This window comes from Mastomys coucha, unplaced genomic scaffold (genome assembly GCF_008632895.1).
Source record: "Mastomys coucha isolate ucsf_1 unplaced genomic scaffold, UCSF_Mcou_1 pScaffold21, whole genome shotgun sequence".
Lineage (NCBI taxonomy): Eukaryota > Metazoa > Chordata > Mammalia > Rodentia > Muridae > Mastomys > Mastomys coucha.
The window spans coordinates 90,962,514-90,979,707 of NW_022196904.1; the positions used below are offsets into that span (position 1 = coordinate 90,962,514).

The 17,194-nt window shown below is 42.0% G+C and overlaps 1 protein-coding gene across 5 annotated transcripts in view; it reads right to left on the reverse strand.

The window, feature by feature from the left end:
- The window catches only part of Rnf121 (ring finger protein 121), a 71,251-nt gene that overhangs the window by 2,658 nt on the left and 51,399 nt on the right, over positions 1-17,194 (reverse strand). For all 5 annotated transcript variants that reach the window (XM_031387619.1, XM_031387623.1, XM_031387622.1 and 2 more), the window contains 4 exons: positions 13,634-13,741; positions 8,617-8,737; positions 1,658-1,791; positions 963-1,064 (listed from right to left, as the gene is read on the reverse strand). In XM_031387619.1, the coding sequence (XP_031243479.1) occupies positions 963-1,064; positions 1,658-1,791; positions 8,617-8,737; positions 13,634-13,741 (465 nt within the window). The remainder of the gene's footprint in view (positions 1-962; positions 1,065-1,657; positions 1,792-8,616; positions 8,738-13,633; positions 13,742-17,194) is intronic.

Genomic DNA, 17,194 nt, shown 5'->3' on the forward strand with positions numbered 1-17,194 from the left:
AGTCTATCATTAGTTCCTTATCAGGAGTGAGTAATATCTTCCCAGGAATAATGTCACACAACAGGACACAGAAAAGGAGCCCACTCCTGACAGAGACTTGAAGCAGGCCCTACAGAGGCCAAAAGGTCTTTCATGGAGTTTCCTTTCCTTTTACATCTAAATGAGTGGGAAGGAGGGGTCTGAAGAGAGAGAATGCCTGCAAAGCTTGCTGGGAGCAAAGTCCATGGAGAAGCTGTTGAAATGAGTGAAACACTCCTCTAAAGGCATCAAAAATATCAGCATGGCCTGGACCTCTAAGAGCTAAGGGCAGCCACAAACCCCAGCAAGGCCAGGTGACCATAAGTGTTCTGGGACCAGCCCTAGAAGAACCACATAGAAAACCTGAAATGGGAAAGGCCAGAGTCTCTTGTTCAGAGACTATGACAGTGTACTACTAACATAATGCCCCCTTAACTGAATAATGTCCTGATATATTTGGAGAGGGAACTGGAAACCACGAAACGCAGGGACAGCTGGGACAGGAGATGAAATAGAGCTGGATCCTTGGAAGTAAAAGTGAGGCCAGAGAAATGGCTGGGTAGGAAGGGCAGTGACAAGTAAAACAGGTTCTTCACTAAAAGTGAAAGAAGAAAGGTGTCTGCCAGCTCCCCAGTTCCTCAGGTCCAGCTGCACGGCATGGGTAAGGAAGGCGTCACTCACTGGTGAAATAACTGTGGACACTGCTCAGCCTCTGAAAGTTGCTAGCCAATCAAGTGAGCTGACAGGTAATTAACTTGATAGAGAGGAAACAAACATATGACAAGCAGCAGTGGCTGCTTCCACTAGCAATTTATGATGGGAAGCTCAGTTCCTGGACTACCTCATATCACACCCCACTTCCCCAGAAGAGAAACCAAATTGAATGCTGGAAGCAGCAGACTTTCTTCCCACCGCCCACACACAACAAGGACCCCAAAGGATACGGATTGCTGAACATCCTCTTCAGGTCCACCTTCTCCTTGCAGTAGGGACATGTCTGCTTCTTTCCCACGATGCACCAGCCTCGAATACAGAATTCATGGAATCTGAGCACCATTGGTCAAGGGAAGTGACTGAAAGCCAGACTGGCACTTTAGCCTCATCCTGGATCTCCAAGTGCCAGAGCATTAGCTCTAGAGAAAGGTTCAGATTGTGCCATTATTTCCTACAGTTGTGTGCTGGAGGCAAGTCCCTTTTCTCTGAATGTTTCCTTACAGGGGACGAGGACAGTGATCCTTACTTACACGGTTGGTATGAGCCAAGACAAAGATAATACCCAAAACCCAATGTGGCATAGAATGGGAGCTCAGTAAATACAAGATCAAATGAACAATGCTACTCTCAGTAGGGGATTGGTTTGACTCATTCAACCATTCCATTAGAGGGTCTCCTTCCCTTGTGACAGGTACCAGCTTGAGCAGCCTCACTAGCTGCAGCTGTGGGTTTCTATAGCCTGGCAGTCCATAACTGCTTTTTACAGAAGAGGAAAGTGCCAGTCTGGAAAGGATGAGGAAAGCTACAGCTTCTGCTGTGGCTCACCTACACTCCAATTCTTCACAACACGCCATAGTAACCTCCACCCTCTTCCCACCATGACTGCAGTGTGGGCTCAGGAGAGAAGTAGCACAAGGCAGGATACACGTGATTGCAGGAAAGCCTGTATGTGTTCTCGATGATGCCCTCTTCATTGACATCCACAAAGATCTGCTGCCCACACACAGCACACACGCTGTCTGAGAGGTGCTTCGTAGGCATGCCCGACTCACTGTAGAACTAGAAGATGAGGGGGAGGGAAGGCCAGAAAGCTGTGAGAATCGGTTTGCCTGGGACGATAAGGACGGTGGTCACGGTGCACATGCAGTCTAGAAGCAGAGGGTTGAATTCTGAATTCTGGCACTCAGCTCACTTTTTCCTTAGTCTAGGACTCTACCCCAGGGGACAGTGCCACCCACAGCTAAGGTGGATCTTCCCACCTCAGTTAATATGATCTAGAAGTTCTCTCTCTCTCTCTCTCTCTCTCTCTCTCTCTCTCTCTCTCTCTCTCTCTCTCACACACACACACACACACACACAGAGGTAACAATATTTACCACCACAATCTCCTAAGGTCTTTCTAAATCCATAGGTGTCTTGTCTCCAGCCCAGTCTTCACAAAGAAGACAGACGGAAGATTTCCAGTTTTGAATCTGGGGAAGCTTTCTAAGGAAGGGGTTCTTAAGTCTACTGTGCTGACACCTGCTGAGGGATGTCTACAACACCAGTGACAGCTCTTAATGACTGGGAGTCTAAGTTTCCAGAAAGGCACAAACAGAAGCCAGGTTAGAACATGCTAAAGAGTTAGTGACAGCCATAAATAAATAGCCAGGAGTGGTGGCACATGCCTTTAATCCCAGCACTGGGGAGACAGAGGCAGGCAGACCTCTTGTGAGTTCAAGGCTAGCCTGGTCTACAAAGCTAGGACAGCCAGGGCTGTTACATACACACATACACAAAACCTGTCCCCAAAAAACCAAGTACATGGTGCTAGAGAGATGGCTCAGTGGTTAAGAGCACTGACCGCTCTTCCAGAGGTCCTGAGTTCAATTCCCAGCAACCACATGGGGGCTCATAACCATCTGTAGTGGGATCTGATGCCCTCTTCTGGTGTGTTTGAAGACAGCTACAGTGTACTCATATACATAAAATAATTTTAAAAATTAAAAAAAAAACCAACTAAGTATGTAAGTAAGTAATAAGTGACAGTGACCCACGTAAACAGGAGTTCTACCTGTAAGGAAGAAAGAGGTCAGCAGCCAAAGAGAACGTGACTAAGAAAAGGACTTTTTTTTTTTTTTTTAAGTAAAATAATTCTGGCTGTAATGGTGCACACCTAATCCTAGCACTTCGGAGGCAGAGGCAAAAGGATCACAGGAATTCAAATTGGATAAATAGAGTTCCAGGCCAGGTAAGGCTACATAGTAAGAAACTGTTTCAAAACACCCAAATAAATAAATGAATAATGCTTCAAAAGTACATAGACTGTTCTGGCCGAGACAAGGAACAGTAACCTGCACAATGGCACACAGATCACATGCAGGTCAGGCCAGGCACAGTGGCACACTATGCCACTAAGAACTCAGGAGGCAGGTGCCTGTGCATCTCTTTGAGTTCAAGACCAACTAGGCATGCACATGGTACAAAGACATACATGCAGGCAAAACATTAACAACACACAGAATATTTTTTTAAAAAACAGACGGGCTGGCGAGATGGCTCAATGGGTAAGAGCACTGACTGCTCTTCCGAAGGTCTTGAGTTCGATCCCAGCAACCACATGGTGGCTCACAACCACCCATAATGAGATCTGAAGCCCTCTTCTGATGCATCTGAAGATAGTTACAGTATATTACACCAGAGCAAGCGGGGCAAGGAGAGGTCCTGAGTTCAATTCCCAGCAGCCACATGATGGCTCACGTCCATCTATCTGCACAGCTACAGTGTACTCATACACATAAAATAAAATAAATCTTTTTTAAAAAATTGACAACAGAAAGGAGGTTAGGATCTGCAGACAGTCCAACCCTGGCTCCCTCCACTATTTCAGCAGTGAAGACAGCACACTGTTGTGGTGTTGGCTAGGAAATCTGAGAACTAAGAGAGAAGCCTGGACTAGGGGCTTTCTCAGTGTCAGCGTCAGAGTGTCTCAATGTGCCACACAAAGCTTTCCCAAGAGCTTCTCTCAGTGGACAAAAGTACCACAAAACATTTCACAATCCTTCTACCGCAGCATGACTTCTAGCATGAGTAGAAACTACAGTGACTGGCTGTCACAAGCTTATGACTGCAAAATGACCTTATGGAAAACACAGTCTCCATCCATGGTCCCCTGACACAATTTATGTTACTTTAGTTCAGACTGTAGACATCTTCACAGAAGTGAAAGAAAATTGTTCTGAGGTAATGCAGCCTAGTGGAGAAGAACTGAGAATGCTTCTTAATACAATTATAAAACCTCAGTTTATTTCTAGGAACCCTGCAATCAATTAGCTATAAGGCTCTCAGATCAAAGCACTATCTACAGGAGATAAATTGGGTCAAGTTTCTGGCTCTGAGGTCTAATTGGGAACATACTTATAAAACCAACTATAACTCTCTTATAGACAGAAGCTGTGACCTTAGAATGTATAGAAGATTAACTGAGGCTGAGCATGTGTGCAATACAAAAGAATATCACTCAGCCTTTAAAAGGAAGGGCATTGGGACTGGAGTGATGGTTCACCGGTTTATAACACCGGCTGCTCTTCTAGAGATTGAGGCTTGATTTCCAGCACCCATATGCCAGCTCACAATCTTCTGATACTCTTCTAGCTTGAGGTCATTAGGCATGCATGTGGTTCACAGTCATACATGCAGGCAAAATACCCACAAACTTGAAAACAATAAAAAATAACAGTAATGATTTTTTTTTAAAGGAAAGTAATTCTAGCATATGAATGAACCTTGGAGATTTTACACCAAGTGAATGCAAAACCACTCAGGCTTCCTCTCATGAGGTGCTACAAAGTTGAATTTAGAGACAGAATAAGAATAATGATTATCAGGGGCTAGAGAGATGGCTCAGTGGTTAAGAGCTCTGACTGCCCTTCCAGAGGTCCTGAGTTCAATTCCCAGCAATCATATGGTGGCTCACAACCATCTGTAATGGGATCTGATGACCTCTTCTGGTGTGTCTGAAGACAGCCACAGTGTACTCACATATATAACATAAATAAATCTTAAAAAAACAACAACAAAAAAAGGTGACTGCCAGGAAAGGGCTGAGAGAATCTCATCTGTTTTACTACTGACACCCTGCCAAAAAACACTAAGATTTTACTAGAAATAGGTAATTGTGTGCTTGTAAAGAGGTATCTGCTTGACCTGTGTCAGGAGCCATAATAGGACAAGCTAACAACTAGCAGATGATCATCCTGAAATGCCTGCTTTGGATTATATAATCTGCGACAGGTGAGCCCTTATTAAGCAAGGCTGTAAGGGACTAATTTTAGGAAAGATTCCTGCTATTAATATGCTTTTCCTGTTATTATTATACATATATAATAATCACTAAGTAATAGCACATCCCTTTGGAGCAGATCTCTGCAGATCCATGAAGTTGTACTATCTTATAGTGATGCTATATAAATAGATGACTTAAGACTTTATGCTGATCCTATAAGAATTCCTAAAATTATATCAGTCATTATTAAGCTTTTTATTACAGGACTGCTATTAGGTCCTTTTCTGATCGTCAAAGCTGCAATGAGAACTCTGCCAGTCTCCCAAGTGTCAGCAGTTAATTGCTCTTAGATGGTAACTAGACTTTCTCCTACTCAGAGCACATTCTGTAAAATAATTGACCAAAGGTCATAAAAAGGGAGCTAATGATTTATTATAGGTGCTAAGATAGAAGATAAAATATTGACTGGGGGCCGGGGAGTGGTGGCACACGCGCCATTAATCCCAGCACTTGGGAAGCAGAGGCAGGTGGGTTTCTGAGTTCGAGGCCAGCCTGGTCTACAGAGTGAGTTCCAGGTCAGCCAGGACTATACAGAGAAACCCTGTCTTGAAAAAACAAAACAAAACAAAACAAACAAACAAACAAAAAGATTGACTGAGTTTATCTATACAAAACCTCACTTTAAAAACTTAGTTATGGTCTTAACCTTCGGTGAACCTGTGGAGCTGAGACAGGTGATGGATGTTTAGCTAGATAATTACTCCTAATGGATATGTATGTAAATATTCGCTGTTGTAAACTTCTATTTCAATTTATGATTTGATTTTTTGTGTGAACTTTGTAACATGTGATCATGTATTTTGAAGGATGTATAAGTACTGAGGACAAAGAGATGAGGAGGAGCTAGATAGAGTAGAATCTTTTCCCTTTCCCCACTTAGGATCTTCTCAATTTTCCCCTTAGGTAGCTTTCATAGGAAACTTTTTACAACATAGTAATAAATTCTATAATCACTTCCTTAAGTGTCTTCTCTTCCTTCGCACTAGCAGGCTGAAAGTTAGATCCCAGCAGTTCCAGCTGAGACAGAACAAAGGCTGCACTGCTTAATCCTCTGCTGTTAGGCTACAGGCCTTAATCACCTAAGCAGCAGCCTTTTATGCTCAGGACGAGCAGGAAAGTTCTTAGGGCTTTTTAGATCAGCTGCAGCATTTCAGTACAATTAGAGAGCTAGAAAGCTCTAAACCCTCAGACTTTTAAGCCATCACCAGAGTCCTACTCTGTGACTCCACCGCTACCCTGCTCCAGCCCGCCCCCCCAGCAGACCTGTAAAAGTTTACAAGATAATTTGCTTGAACAAATAAGAGAATGTGTTGGATGAATGCAAGAAGGCTGGAATATCCAGATTTCCTCAAAGCACTGATCAGATCTCATGTGATATATATACATGTGTGTGTGCATGCATATATATATATATGAGATATATATGTCTCAAAAAGCAAACGGGCTGGAGAGATGCTCAGCAGTTAAGAGTACTTGTTGCTTTTGCAGAGGACCTGGGTTCAGTTGCCAGCACTGACAGATAGGTCAAAATTATCCTTAACTCTAGTCCTCTGACCTTTGCAGGCATCAGGCATACAAGTGATGCACATACATATAGACAAAACATTTATTGGCATTAAAACAAAAACGTCCTAAAATTGTGCTTCTATTTTGGGAAAAAAAAAAGGCACATTTCCTTGGATCTTTCAGTTTGGCTATTATATTCCTATATTTTAGCTTGAAGCATCTCTTCACCATCTGCGCCGAGTGCCTCCTGTCTCTGGGTAAGGTGGACTGGAAAAGGCACTATCATGCCCACAGTTCTTTCTGCCTTAGAGTCCAAACTCTATCTTGCTGAACTTTCCATCTTCCTTTCCCACCATCCCTACTCTTGTCTAAAGTGTCTTTATCTCTCTCAGATTCCCAGAACTGTCTCTTCCAAGGGTCTATTCTAATCTGGGCCCCTCTTTTAAAGCTTGTTTTCACTCTCTCTCATCTGTTAACTATTTCTCTAAACATTAGCATTAGTTCCTCCCAAGCAACTACCCTTTCAAGTCATGGAGACAGCTAAGACTGCATGAGCACAAAGATCTGAGTTTGATGTTGAGTACCCATGTTACAAAAGTTGCATGCAGCAGTATATGTATGTGAATTTAATGCAGGAGAGGGGTGGGGCATAGATAGCTGGATCTCAATGGCCAGTGATCCTAGGTGAACTGATGAGTTCCTGGTTTGCTGACAGTTTTGCAAAAATTAAAGTGGAGGGCAGTCAAGATGGCTCATAGGTAAAGCACTTGCTATGCAAGCCTGGTAATCTGAATTAGATCCCAGGAACTGGTGGAAAAGCACGGGAGAGAACCAACTCCACAAACTTGTTCTCTGGTCTACACAAGTACCATGGCACATGCAAACCTACACCCACACATCATATACACAAGCAATAATAATTAAGAATAAATATAATGTGCACACACATACATACACAGAGATACACAGATACAAAAAAAGAAGAAAGAAAAAACCCTACCCACGCTCAGTCCAGCTGACAGAACTCTTATGGTGCTATTTCCTCTGTCCAGTGCACGCTTCATCACTTACTCCTGTCAATGTCAGCTTAAAAGTAATTGTTTTGAGGAAGCCATCTTTGAGCTCAACGAGGTCAAATGTGTCAGTATCACATCTGTGCATGGCATCTGTACCTTTCCTTCATAATACTTACTACGTTTTATGTTTGTGTATTATTTTAATATTTACCTTTCTCATTAGTGAGTGATTTGGGGCAAGGGTCTGCTTTATTTTTATATTCAGATTTTATGTGTAGGACACACTGAGTTTAATTAGTTTTGTTTGCATAAGTATGGGCCATGACACTTGGAAAAGTTCCCAGTGGCTACACCACTGGGTAAAATAACTACCTCTTCACCAGCAGAGTGAACTAGTTCTTCAGGGTACATGTTTTATTTCCAGGTACCTTTGTAAGTCTAGCATAAAGCACAGGGCCCAGGCATATATGAAGCATTAAAAAAGCATTTTTTAGCCGGGCGGTGGTGGCGCACGCCTTTAATCCCAGCACATGGGAGGCAGAGGCAGGCGGATTTCTGAGTTCGAGGCCAGCCTGGTCTACAGAGTGAGTTCCAGGACAGCCAGGGCTACACAGAGAAACCCTGTCTCAAAAAACCAAAAAAAAAAAAAAAAAAAAAAAAAAAAAAAAAAAAAAAAAAAAGCATTTTTAAAGTGAATGTTACCTTTCGACTGGGTAAAATATTTCTTTCCTATGTCGACTCAAAGTTTTGATGTGGCTTAGCTCATCTTAGTGCCTAATGTCAAGGATGTGATACTAGTCTGAACAATTTGGAGGTAACAAGCAGGCAGCGTTAAGAGAACAGATAACAGGGTATGGTGCTATTAATGCATAGTCCTAGTGCTCAATAGTATGCGGCAGGAGAATTCTGAGTCCATGGAGCCAGTCAGGGCTACATACACAGTTAGACCTTATCTCAAATAAGAAAAAAAGACAGAAAGACAGGCAGACAGACAGACAGAAAGGAAGGATGGAAGGACGGACAGACAGATGAGCTTACCCCTATGGTTGATGCCATATAGTCTGCACACATTTCTGCAAAGTCCCGCTCAAGAACTCCATAGTAGAGGCCATAGAAGAGAAGAGAAATACCAAAGTCCATCGCATCTTCTGGTTTAATCCTGCAGAGGAAGCAGCATGGCAGTAAGGCCTGCCCTGAGAAAAAAACTGCTTTGGATTACTGCTTAAGGACACTCAAAATAAGGCCTAAATTTAGTTGGATTGCTCAAAAGCTAAGGCAAGTGTCAGTTAATTATGAACAAATCCACTTGGCTGTTTTTATATGTCCACATCAGCTCTTGAGAAAGCCATTACTATGAGCTGCAAAAACCAAGCTCCACAAGCCTGGTCCCTAGTCTCAACTCTGGCTGTAGTTCTAGCCTGACGCGACAGGCAAGCCAGTCTTTGTAATAATTAAATGGAGTACATTTCAGAGCTATGTGTTCACAATTCCACTATTGGAGAATGCTGTGGGGATTTTATTAAAAAAAAAAAAAAAAGTAAAAAGCCAAAAAGCAGCTCACTGAATGGCTTCACCTCAAGGTAGTCACCCAAACTGACGTGGTTGAACATCCAAGGGCAGGTAAGACATTCATGACCTGGGTAGATCTGAGGCAAAGACTGAAATCACCCTTTATCTCCTGCTAGATTACTTTAAGGAATGTCTGAATCGGTAGCAATTGCATAAAGCATCACACATATGTGAAATGTGCCCTTGGGCCTCCAGGGAAGCAGGGCACAACAGAGAGGCATTTTCTTTCTTTACCTGTATAGACTGTGCATAATAGCTGAGGTTTTCCCTCTCCAATATAACCTACTATATTCACATTTGGCCTTTTACAAAAAGAGTTTATCAAATATAGGTTTGAGGGATGTATAAAATTGGTAAATATTTATATATTTGTTACCACAGAATAATTCTGTAAGTACATATATGGTATAATGTTATCAAAGTTAAATTTTGGGTCAAGTCTATTTACTAAGAATATATGGATTTGAGCAGGGCAGTGGTGGTGCATGCCTTTAATCCCAGCACTTGGGACGCAGATGCAGGCAGATTTTTGAGTTTGAGGCCAGCCTGGTCTACAGAGTGAGTTTCAGGACAGGCAGGGAAACACAGAGAAACTCTATCTCGAAAGACCAAAAAAAAAAAAAGGAATATATGGATTCTATTAAGTTTTAAAACTCCAAGGACCAATAATGTATAGTTTAGAGTCTATGAATGTTGTCAAAAACTATCTTTGCTAGCATATTTTTACATAGAACTCTATGTATTCACTTATAATTCTAAGATATAATTCCCACAGGAAGGATTTGCTTATCAGCCTTGCAGGCTTAACTTCCTGATTTAGTTATCGCTCATTTTACCCCAACCAACCTAATCAACAGAGTAAGAAGTACAGTGCTGGGCTGGTGAGATGGCTCAGTGGGGAAGAGCACCGACTGCTCTTCAGAAGGTCATGAGTTCAAATCCCAGCAACCATGTGGTGGCTCACAACCACCCATAATGAGATCTGACGCCCTCTTCTGGTGCGTCTGAAGACAGCTACAGTGTACTTACAAATAATAAATAAATAAATCTTTAAAAAAAAAGAAAGAAAAAAAGAAGTCCAGTGCTAAGCAGTTAAGGACAATAACTGTTCTTCAGGACACTAGGGTTCAGTTTCTTAGAACTGTAATGCCAGTTCTAAGGAATTCAACGCTTTTTTTTTTTTAAAGAATTATTTATTTATTATGTGTAAGTACACCGTAGCTGTCTTCAGATACTTTTTCTTCTTGCTCTGGCCCCACTTGTTCCAGCCCTGCTTGCCCCTGCAGCCCCAAAATTTATTTATTTATTATATGTAAGTACAGTGTAGCTGTCTTTAGATACCCCAGAAGAGGGCATCAGATCTCATTACAGATGGTTGTGAGTCACCATGTGGTTGCTGGGATTTGAACTCGGGACCTTTGGAAGTCAGTGCTCTTAACTGCTGAGCCATCTCTCCAACCCCTCAATGCTCTTTTCTAGCCTCTCTAGGCTCCTGCATGTACACATGCATACAAAACATTCATAAACTTAAAATTAAAATAAATACTTAAGATCTTTACTTTTCCCCCCTCTTGTTGCCGGGTATTTGATCGCACTGTGTAACCTGAGATTGTGTTATTTACTGAAAAAAATCTGTTGCTAGTTGTGGTATGAGCGTTCCCCTTTTAACCCCTCTGACTGGACAGACAAGCCCTTAGTACACAACTTTAATCCCAAAGAAGGTAAAGTTAGATTGTAGAAGCACTCATGTTTGAAACTGATGTCTAATTGAGTGGCAGACAAAATGACGATTCAGAGAAAGATTTGACAGAATTGGATATGCCCAACTCTCACAAAAATGAGAGAAAGGGAAGCTACTTAAGAGGCAGTTAAGAAAAAGGAAGGTAGCAGTTTCACTGAACAGTTATAGCGAAACAGGATGCAGAGAGAGAGAGAACAAGCTAGATACAGGTGAAGATAGAACAAGCCAGAGAATGAAAAGGAGCCAGAAGATTAGGACATATTGCCAGCGTTGGTTTGAAACCAAGCAGAGAAATTCAGAAGAAGTTGTAAAAGAAGCAAGACTGAATCAGTCAGTCAGAGATCAGAAGGAACTAGAAAGGGTGAGGTTATTCAGCAGTAAATCTCAGAGGCTGAAAACACTCTTGGCCTAGAGAAGATTGTACAGAGAGGCTAGAAGCTTCCAGGATTAGGTCTAGGTTAGCAGATGGAGACAGGAAGTCTCCAGACAACAACTACCTCAGGAGAACAAAAAATACATTTACATAGCTCTGTTGAATACATGTACTAGAGTCTAAAGGAATGAATCCTAAGCCTTTCTAGAGCCTGTGTATTCTTTCATCCTATCTTCTTCCTGGAAGAAAGAAATCTAGGAGTGTCCACTCTATAACATAGTACTTAGGTTTATTTGTCCTACAATAAACTTTAAAACATTCTGTCCAGATGTACTGAGAGGTTAGTGGCTGTGGTGCTTTGAATGAGAATGGCCTCCAAAGGCTCCTATGTTTAAATGCTTGGTCTCCAGGTGGAACTGTCTGGGAAGGATTAGGAGGTGTGGCTTTGTTGGAAGAGATGTCTCACTGGGGGCAGGCTCTGAGGTTTCAAAAACCCATGCTAGTTCTATCTCTCTCTCTCCCCACCTTTCCCTCTCCCTCTCTCACTCTCTACCCTGCTGCCTACAGATCAGGAATGTAAAGCTCTCAGCTACTGGTCTAACACCATACCTGTCTGCTTCCTGTCATAATTAATGGACTACCCTCTAAAACTGTAAATGAGCTCCCAATTAAATGCTTAATAAGAGTTGTCTTGGTCATGGTGTCTTTTCACAGTACTAGAATAACTAAGACAATGATCTTTCCAAACATAAATTAAGACTTGATCTTTAGTCACTGTCCCAGACATGAGACTCCTCTTTTTAAAAAAACAAAACAAAACAAAACTTTGAGCCAGGCGGTGGTGGTGTACACCTTTAATCCCAGCACTTGGGAGGCAGAGGCAGGCAGATTTCTGAGTTCAAGGCCAGTCTGGTCTACAGAGTGAGTTCCAGGATAGCCAGGGTTATACAGAGAAACCCTGTCTCAGAAAAAAACAAAACAAAACAAACAAAAAACAAAAAACCTTTGCCCATCTAGGCTATCTACCACTAAAGCTGAATCCTCAGCCCATTTTTCTTATTTTTAATTTTGAGCCAGGATTAATATTTCTGCTTTAGCCTATGAGTAACAGGGATTATATGCACACATCACCAGGACTCCTCTTGATCTACAGCTGACAGTTAATATTATTTCATCTAGGTAACCTTACTTCACCCTTTCCTGGCCTACTGGATCACTGTAATCTCCAGTCTCTAACCTTGTTCAGTACTGCTTGACTTCAGCTCATTTGTGGCAGGAGGGCCTGAAACCTGGTTAAGATCTTCTTTCTAGAAGGCGTACAATAGGAAGCAACAAACCTTCATTGCTAGGGCTGTGCCCTTATGAACAAAAGACATGCTGACCATTATAGTACTAAATGAAAGAACCCATATAACCAACAATGGAGCAGGACTTAGATGCCCACAGAATACCATTCTAGAACTACTTCCCTGAAATCTGGCAAGCAAGGAAGGGCAGGCATACCACAGGTAGTTCTTCTGCCTGTGGAGTGAGATACTCATGGAGCAGAACATGTTCCTGGAGGGGTGGGGCGAAGGTGTTGCGCACACTCATCAGTGTGGACTCAGTCTCTCACCCTGGGCTGTGGAAGTACATGAAGGTCCCTGCTGGGCTCTCTGTTGTGCTTCCTCTTTTGTACCCTTCTACGTGGACCTGTGTATATCCTTGCCAGTGTGACCAGCTAAGCTCACAGGGGTGAGCTGTTTAGCCTAAGAATTTGCAAACCTTTTCTGTTTCTTTATCTAGTTCTGTTAAGAACTAGATAAATATTTTAGATTCTATGGTCCAATTAGTCTCTATCACAACTATTCAACTCTGTTGCTTGAGTACAAAATCAGTTTCAGACAATTAACAGATTATATGACTTATGACTATGTCCTAAGTGTGATGGTATAAGCATATGATCCCAGCATTGAGAAAGCTGAGCAGGAGGAGCCCAAGTCTGAGGTCAGTCTGGATTACAAATGGAAAAAAACCTTTGTTTTATTACAACACATGATAGGCTGATTTGACCCAAAGGGTAAAGTTTGCTAGTCCCTGGTCTAGTCAGGCAGAGTAGTGTACAGAAGGAATTACGAGGAACTGGTTTTCTGCTTACTCTTGTTATACTTTTCCACTGAGTACCAAATGTTGGAAAATACAAACAAAAAAAAATGATCTGGGACTCTTGCATTTGTTGATATTCAGACATTCCATGTTTTCTGCCAGCAAAACAGCACAGAGGCGGCCTGAAACCTGGTAAAGGGACCATGTTCTCTTTCTTAGTACCTAGGACTTCTAGCCATTCCTCCCCAAATGAAAAAAAAAAAAAAGTAAAAGCAAAAGGTACTCACTTGAATAATAAGTTAAGACCAAAGAGGGTAAACATGACAGCCATGTAGCCAACAATGCCAGTGGCATAGCTGATTTTATAGATTAGCAGGAACCATTTATAAACCAACCTGGAGGAAAGAAATAAAAAGTTAGTATAGCTGGCACAGAATGGTGGCCTCAGGGCCACTCACTCATGAGAAACCCTTCTTCTCACATCCATGGGGCATCAGGATTTGTTCGGCAACTTCAGTTACTGTCAAAGCTGTTCACATCATCAATTGCAGAAATGGCCCTAAATCATCATATCCCAAGAATGCTTTGTATCTTCCTGGACTTGGGCCAAAAACAAAAAAAATCTCTAACAATAAGTTTTAGTCTCAAGCAAATAAGACACAGCTGACCTAAGCCAGTTCCAACCTCATAAATTTAAGGAAATAAAAAACTAAAAATCTTCAGAACACAGCATGCAAAGGCTTGCTGTTCTGGTCAGCACAGAGACAGGGGAGATGAAGCAGAGATAGAACTGGCTACAGCCTTTGTGTCTGGGTCTGCTTTGTCTGTGGACAGCTTTGCTCCTATTCATATGGAAATACTACCAGGAAGGACACCTCATGAATCTGCTTCTGAAATGACAGATTTCTTTAGAGAAGAAGCTAGGAAGGCACTCAAACAGTGCCCCTGAATTAATGTATATGCTTTGTGTTGGTGGGCAGAGTAGGGCTTTTTACACCGTTGAGTGTAAGCTGTGTGCCCAAGGCTCAGTGATGAGCAATGTGGAATCTAAATGGTGAACTCCAGCTGGAGTCAGGAAGGAGATGAGTCTCTGTAAGAACCAGACCTCTATAAATGCTGCAGGAGGACCGTGACACTGGGAGTCACTGAGCTGAACGGCATTATATCAAACTGACATAACCTATTGAGGAGGGAAACTCAATTGAGAAAATGCCTCCATAAGATCAGCTGTAGGCAAGCCTGTAGGGCACTGGCATTTTCTTAGTTAGTAATTAAAAAGGGGAGAAACCAGTCTACTGTCTCTATAGATCTATCCCTGGGCTGGTAGTTCTAGGTTCTATAAGAAAGCAGGCTGAGCAAGCCTTAGGAAACAAGCCAGTACTCAGCACTCCTCCATGGCCTCTACATCAGCTCCTGTCTCTAGGTTCCTGTTAGAGTTCCTGTCCTGACTTCCTTTGATGATGAACAATGATATGGAAGTGTAAGCTGAATAAACCCTTTCTTCCCCAAGTTGCTTTGGTCATGGTGTTTCATTAAACCCTAACTTAGACTGTCACTAACCAGCGAACAGTTTAGTAATAACAAGTGAACAGTTTAGTGATTTGCTTGGGTAACTAGGCCAAGCTCACTTTCTTCCTGAGAGCTAACTCTTGGCATCTATGCTAGACGCAAGGATGGACACTTAGGCTCCAGCCCATGCTTCCCTGCGCTGGCTAGCCAAACTTCTCAGGCTAGGGAAAGGCCTCAACCACCATGCATGTGTAGTGTGCATGCAAAACCACACATAGCTATGCTATGTAGGGTTTACGCTGATCATAAGGGAAAGAGACAGTAGAAAAGACATAGAATTTTAATTAAATTTTAATTATTCATCTCCTAATACTAATCTTGGATTAGTAAGCTTTTAGCTGAATAAACTCAAATAAGTCAAATCATATTTCTGAAATTAGTTCACTTCTTTGTACAAATTGGAAAAGTAAACTTTCTTATACACTGTGCTGTGGTGTGGTGAGGTGTATAAAGTCTATTTCTTGTAATATATTCATTAAAGTTACATGAGTAAATGAGGTCATTTATAAAACTAAGAAGTACCTACCATCAATGTTATTTACTATCATAAGACAGTCTTTCATATTACTAATAATACTTCAATCACTTTTAGCTAGATGTGAATAGTGTTTGCCACTGGTAACTTCATGTAGACGTGTGGCACATAGGTAGAGGTCAGAGGGCAACTTTGTGGAGTGGGTGCTCTCCTACCTTTATTTGTGTTCTGGGGATCAAACAGGCCACTAAGCTTAAGCAAGAAACACCTTTCCTGGCTAAACTATCTCACTATATGTAACCCAAGCTGTCTTTGAACTGGTTCACTCAAGCCCAGTACTCAGCTCAAGGCTGAGCTCAAATTCACAATCATGTCTCCTTGAGGCTCAGGTCTATATCGCCATGCCCAGCACTTGGTCACTCACATGTGATAGTGTGGTTTTTATTTTGGAAAATCACTTTAAAAGAAGTTGAGCATTTATCACGGTTAGGGATGAAAAATTTAAGGCTTGGAAATGTGAGGTTTAACTGGTCACAAGTTACAATGCCAAGTATTCCAATCTCATATCCATTTGACTTTAGATCCATGGCCTAGTGAGGTGCCAGGGAGAGGCTTCTGGATCACCATCGTCACTCTCACAGTGACACTCACAGGTTAGACAAAGGTGTGATAAATAGAGTATACAAAGCACACAAAGCAGTCTGCAAGCTGGAAGACGGATAGTCAGGATAACCAGCTCACCTCATAGGCTTAAGCCCATGCACACCTCTCACGGCACTTACCAAATGCACTCCAACAGGTGCTCTCTCGACCCTCTCCCCCATTAAATTGAGAAATCCTTGAGGGCAGGGACCATGTCTTATCCAGCGCTCAGCAAAGGGCCTGGCACGTAGTAGGTGCTTGTTGAATGAATGAATGAGAAAAATACCTTTTTCTGTCAGGTATGGATCTTAAAAGACCTCACAAGCTGATTAGGAGGATTAAACAAAAGATACATTTGGGTAAAACAAAGATTATAGAGATAGTAGCTCTGTTACATAAAAAGGAAGTATTATTCATCATAAAACTGAAAATTTACTGATATTCATCATTCAACAGAAAGTCAGAGTAATCTAACATGTGCCAGACCCTGTGGCAAGGCCTGGATATACAGTGACCAGCACAGGGGTGTGGTCCTTATCTCATAGTTTAGTTGGGGAGACAAATAACCGAAGTAACATTTTGTTGTAAATTGTGATAGGTTCTATGATGGCAAACTACAGGGTCTTAATAGAAACTACAATAGAAAATCTAATTCAGAGCTCTGAGAAGGTTACCTAAATAATGAGACTGCAGTGATCATAAAGGCTTATTTGTTCTGTGTGTGTGTGTGGTTTTTTTTTTAACACCAACAGATCTTGATGTAGACCATCAAGTGAAGAATAGGGAAATATCTGGCATTCTGAACCTGTGGATGTAGGGCAGTGGGTCTCCCAATCAGCTTGTTTTAGAAAAGCTCTACACCAACTCATTCTGGCAGACAAAAAAAAAAAAAGGCTTTTTGTTTTCATTCTAAACTCATCCTCCTCCCATGCTTTCCAGCACATTTGCTTCAAGAAACCCAGGCTTGGGGGCTGGAGGGAAGGCTCAGAGATTAAGAGCATCTGCTGCTCTTGTAGGAGATCCAAATTTGGTTCCTACATCACAGTTCAACAAGTCTGTAACTCCAGTTCCAGAGGATGTAGTGCCCCCTTCTGGCCTCTGTGGGCAGTGCAAGCAGTACACTTAAATACAGACAAAACATCAAAATTTTAAAATTAAATAG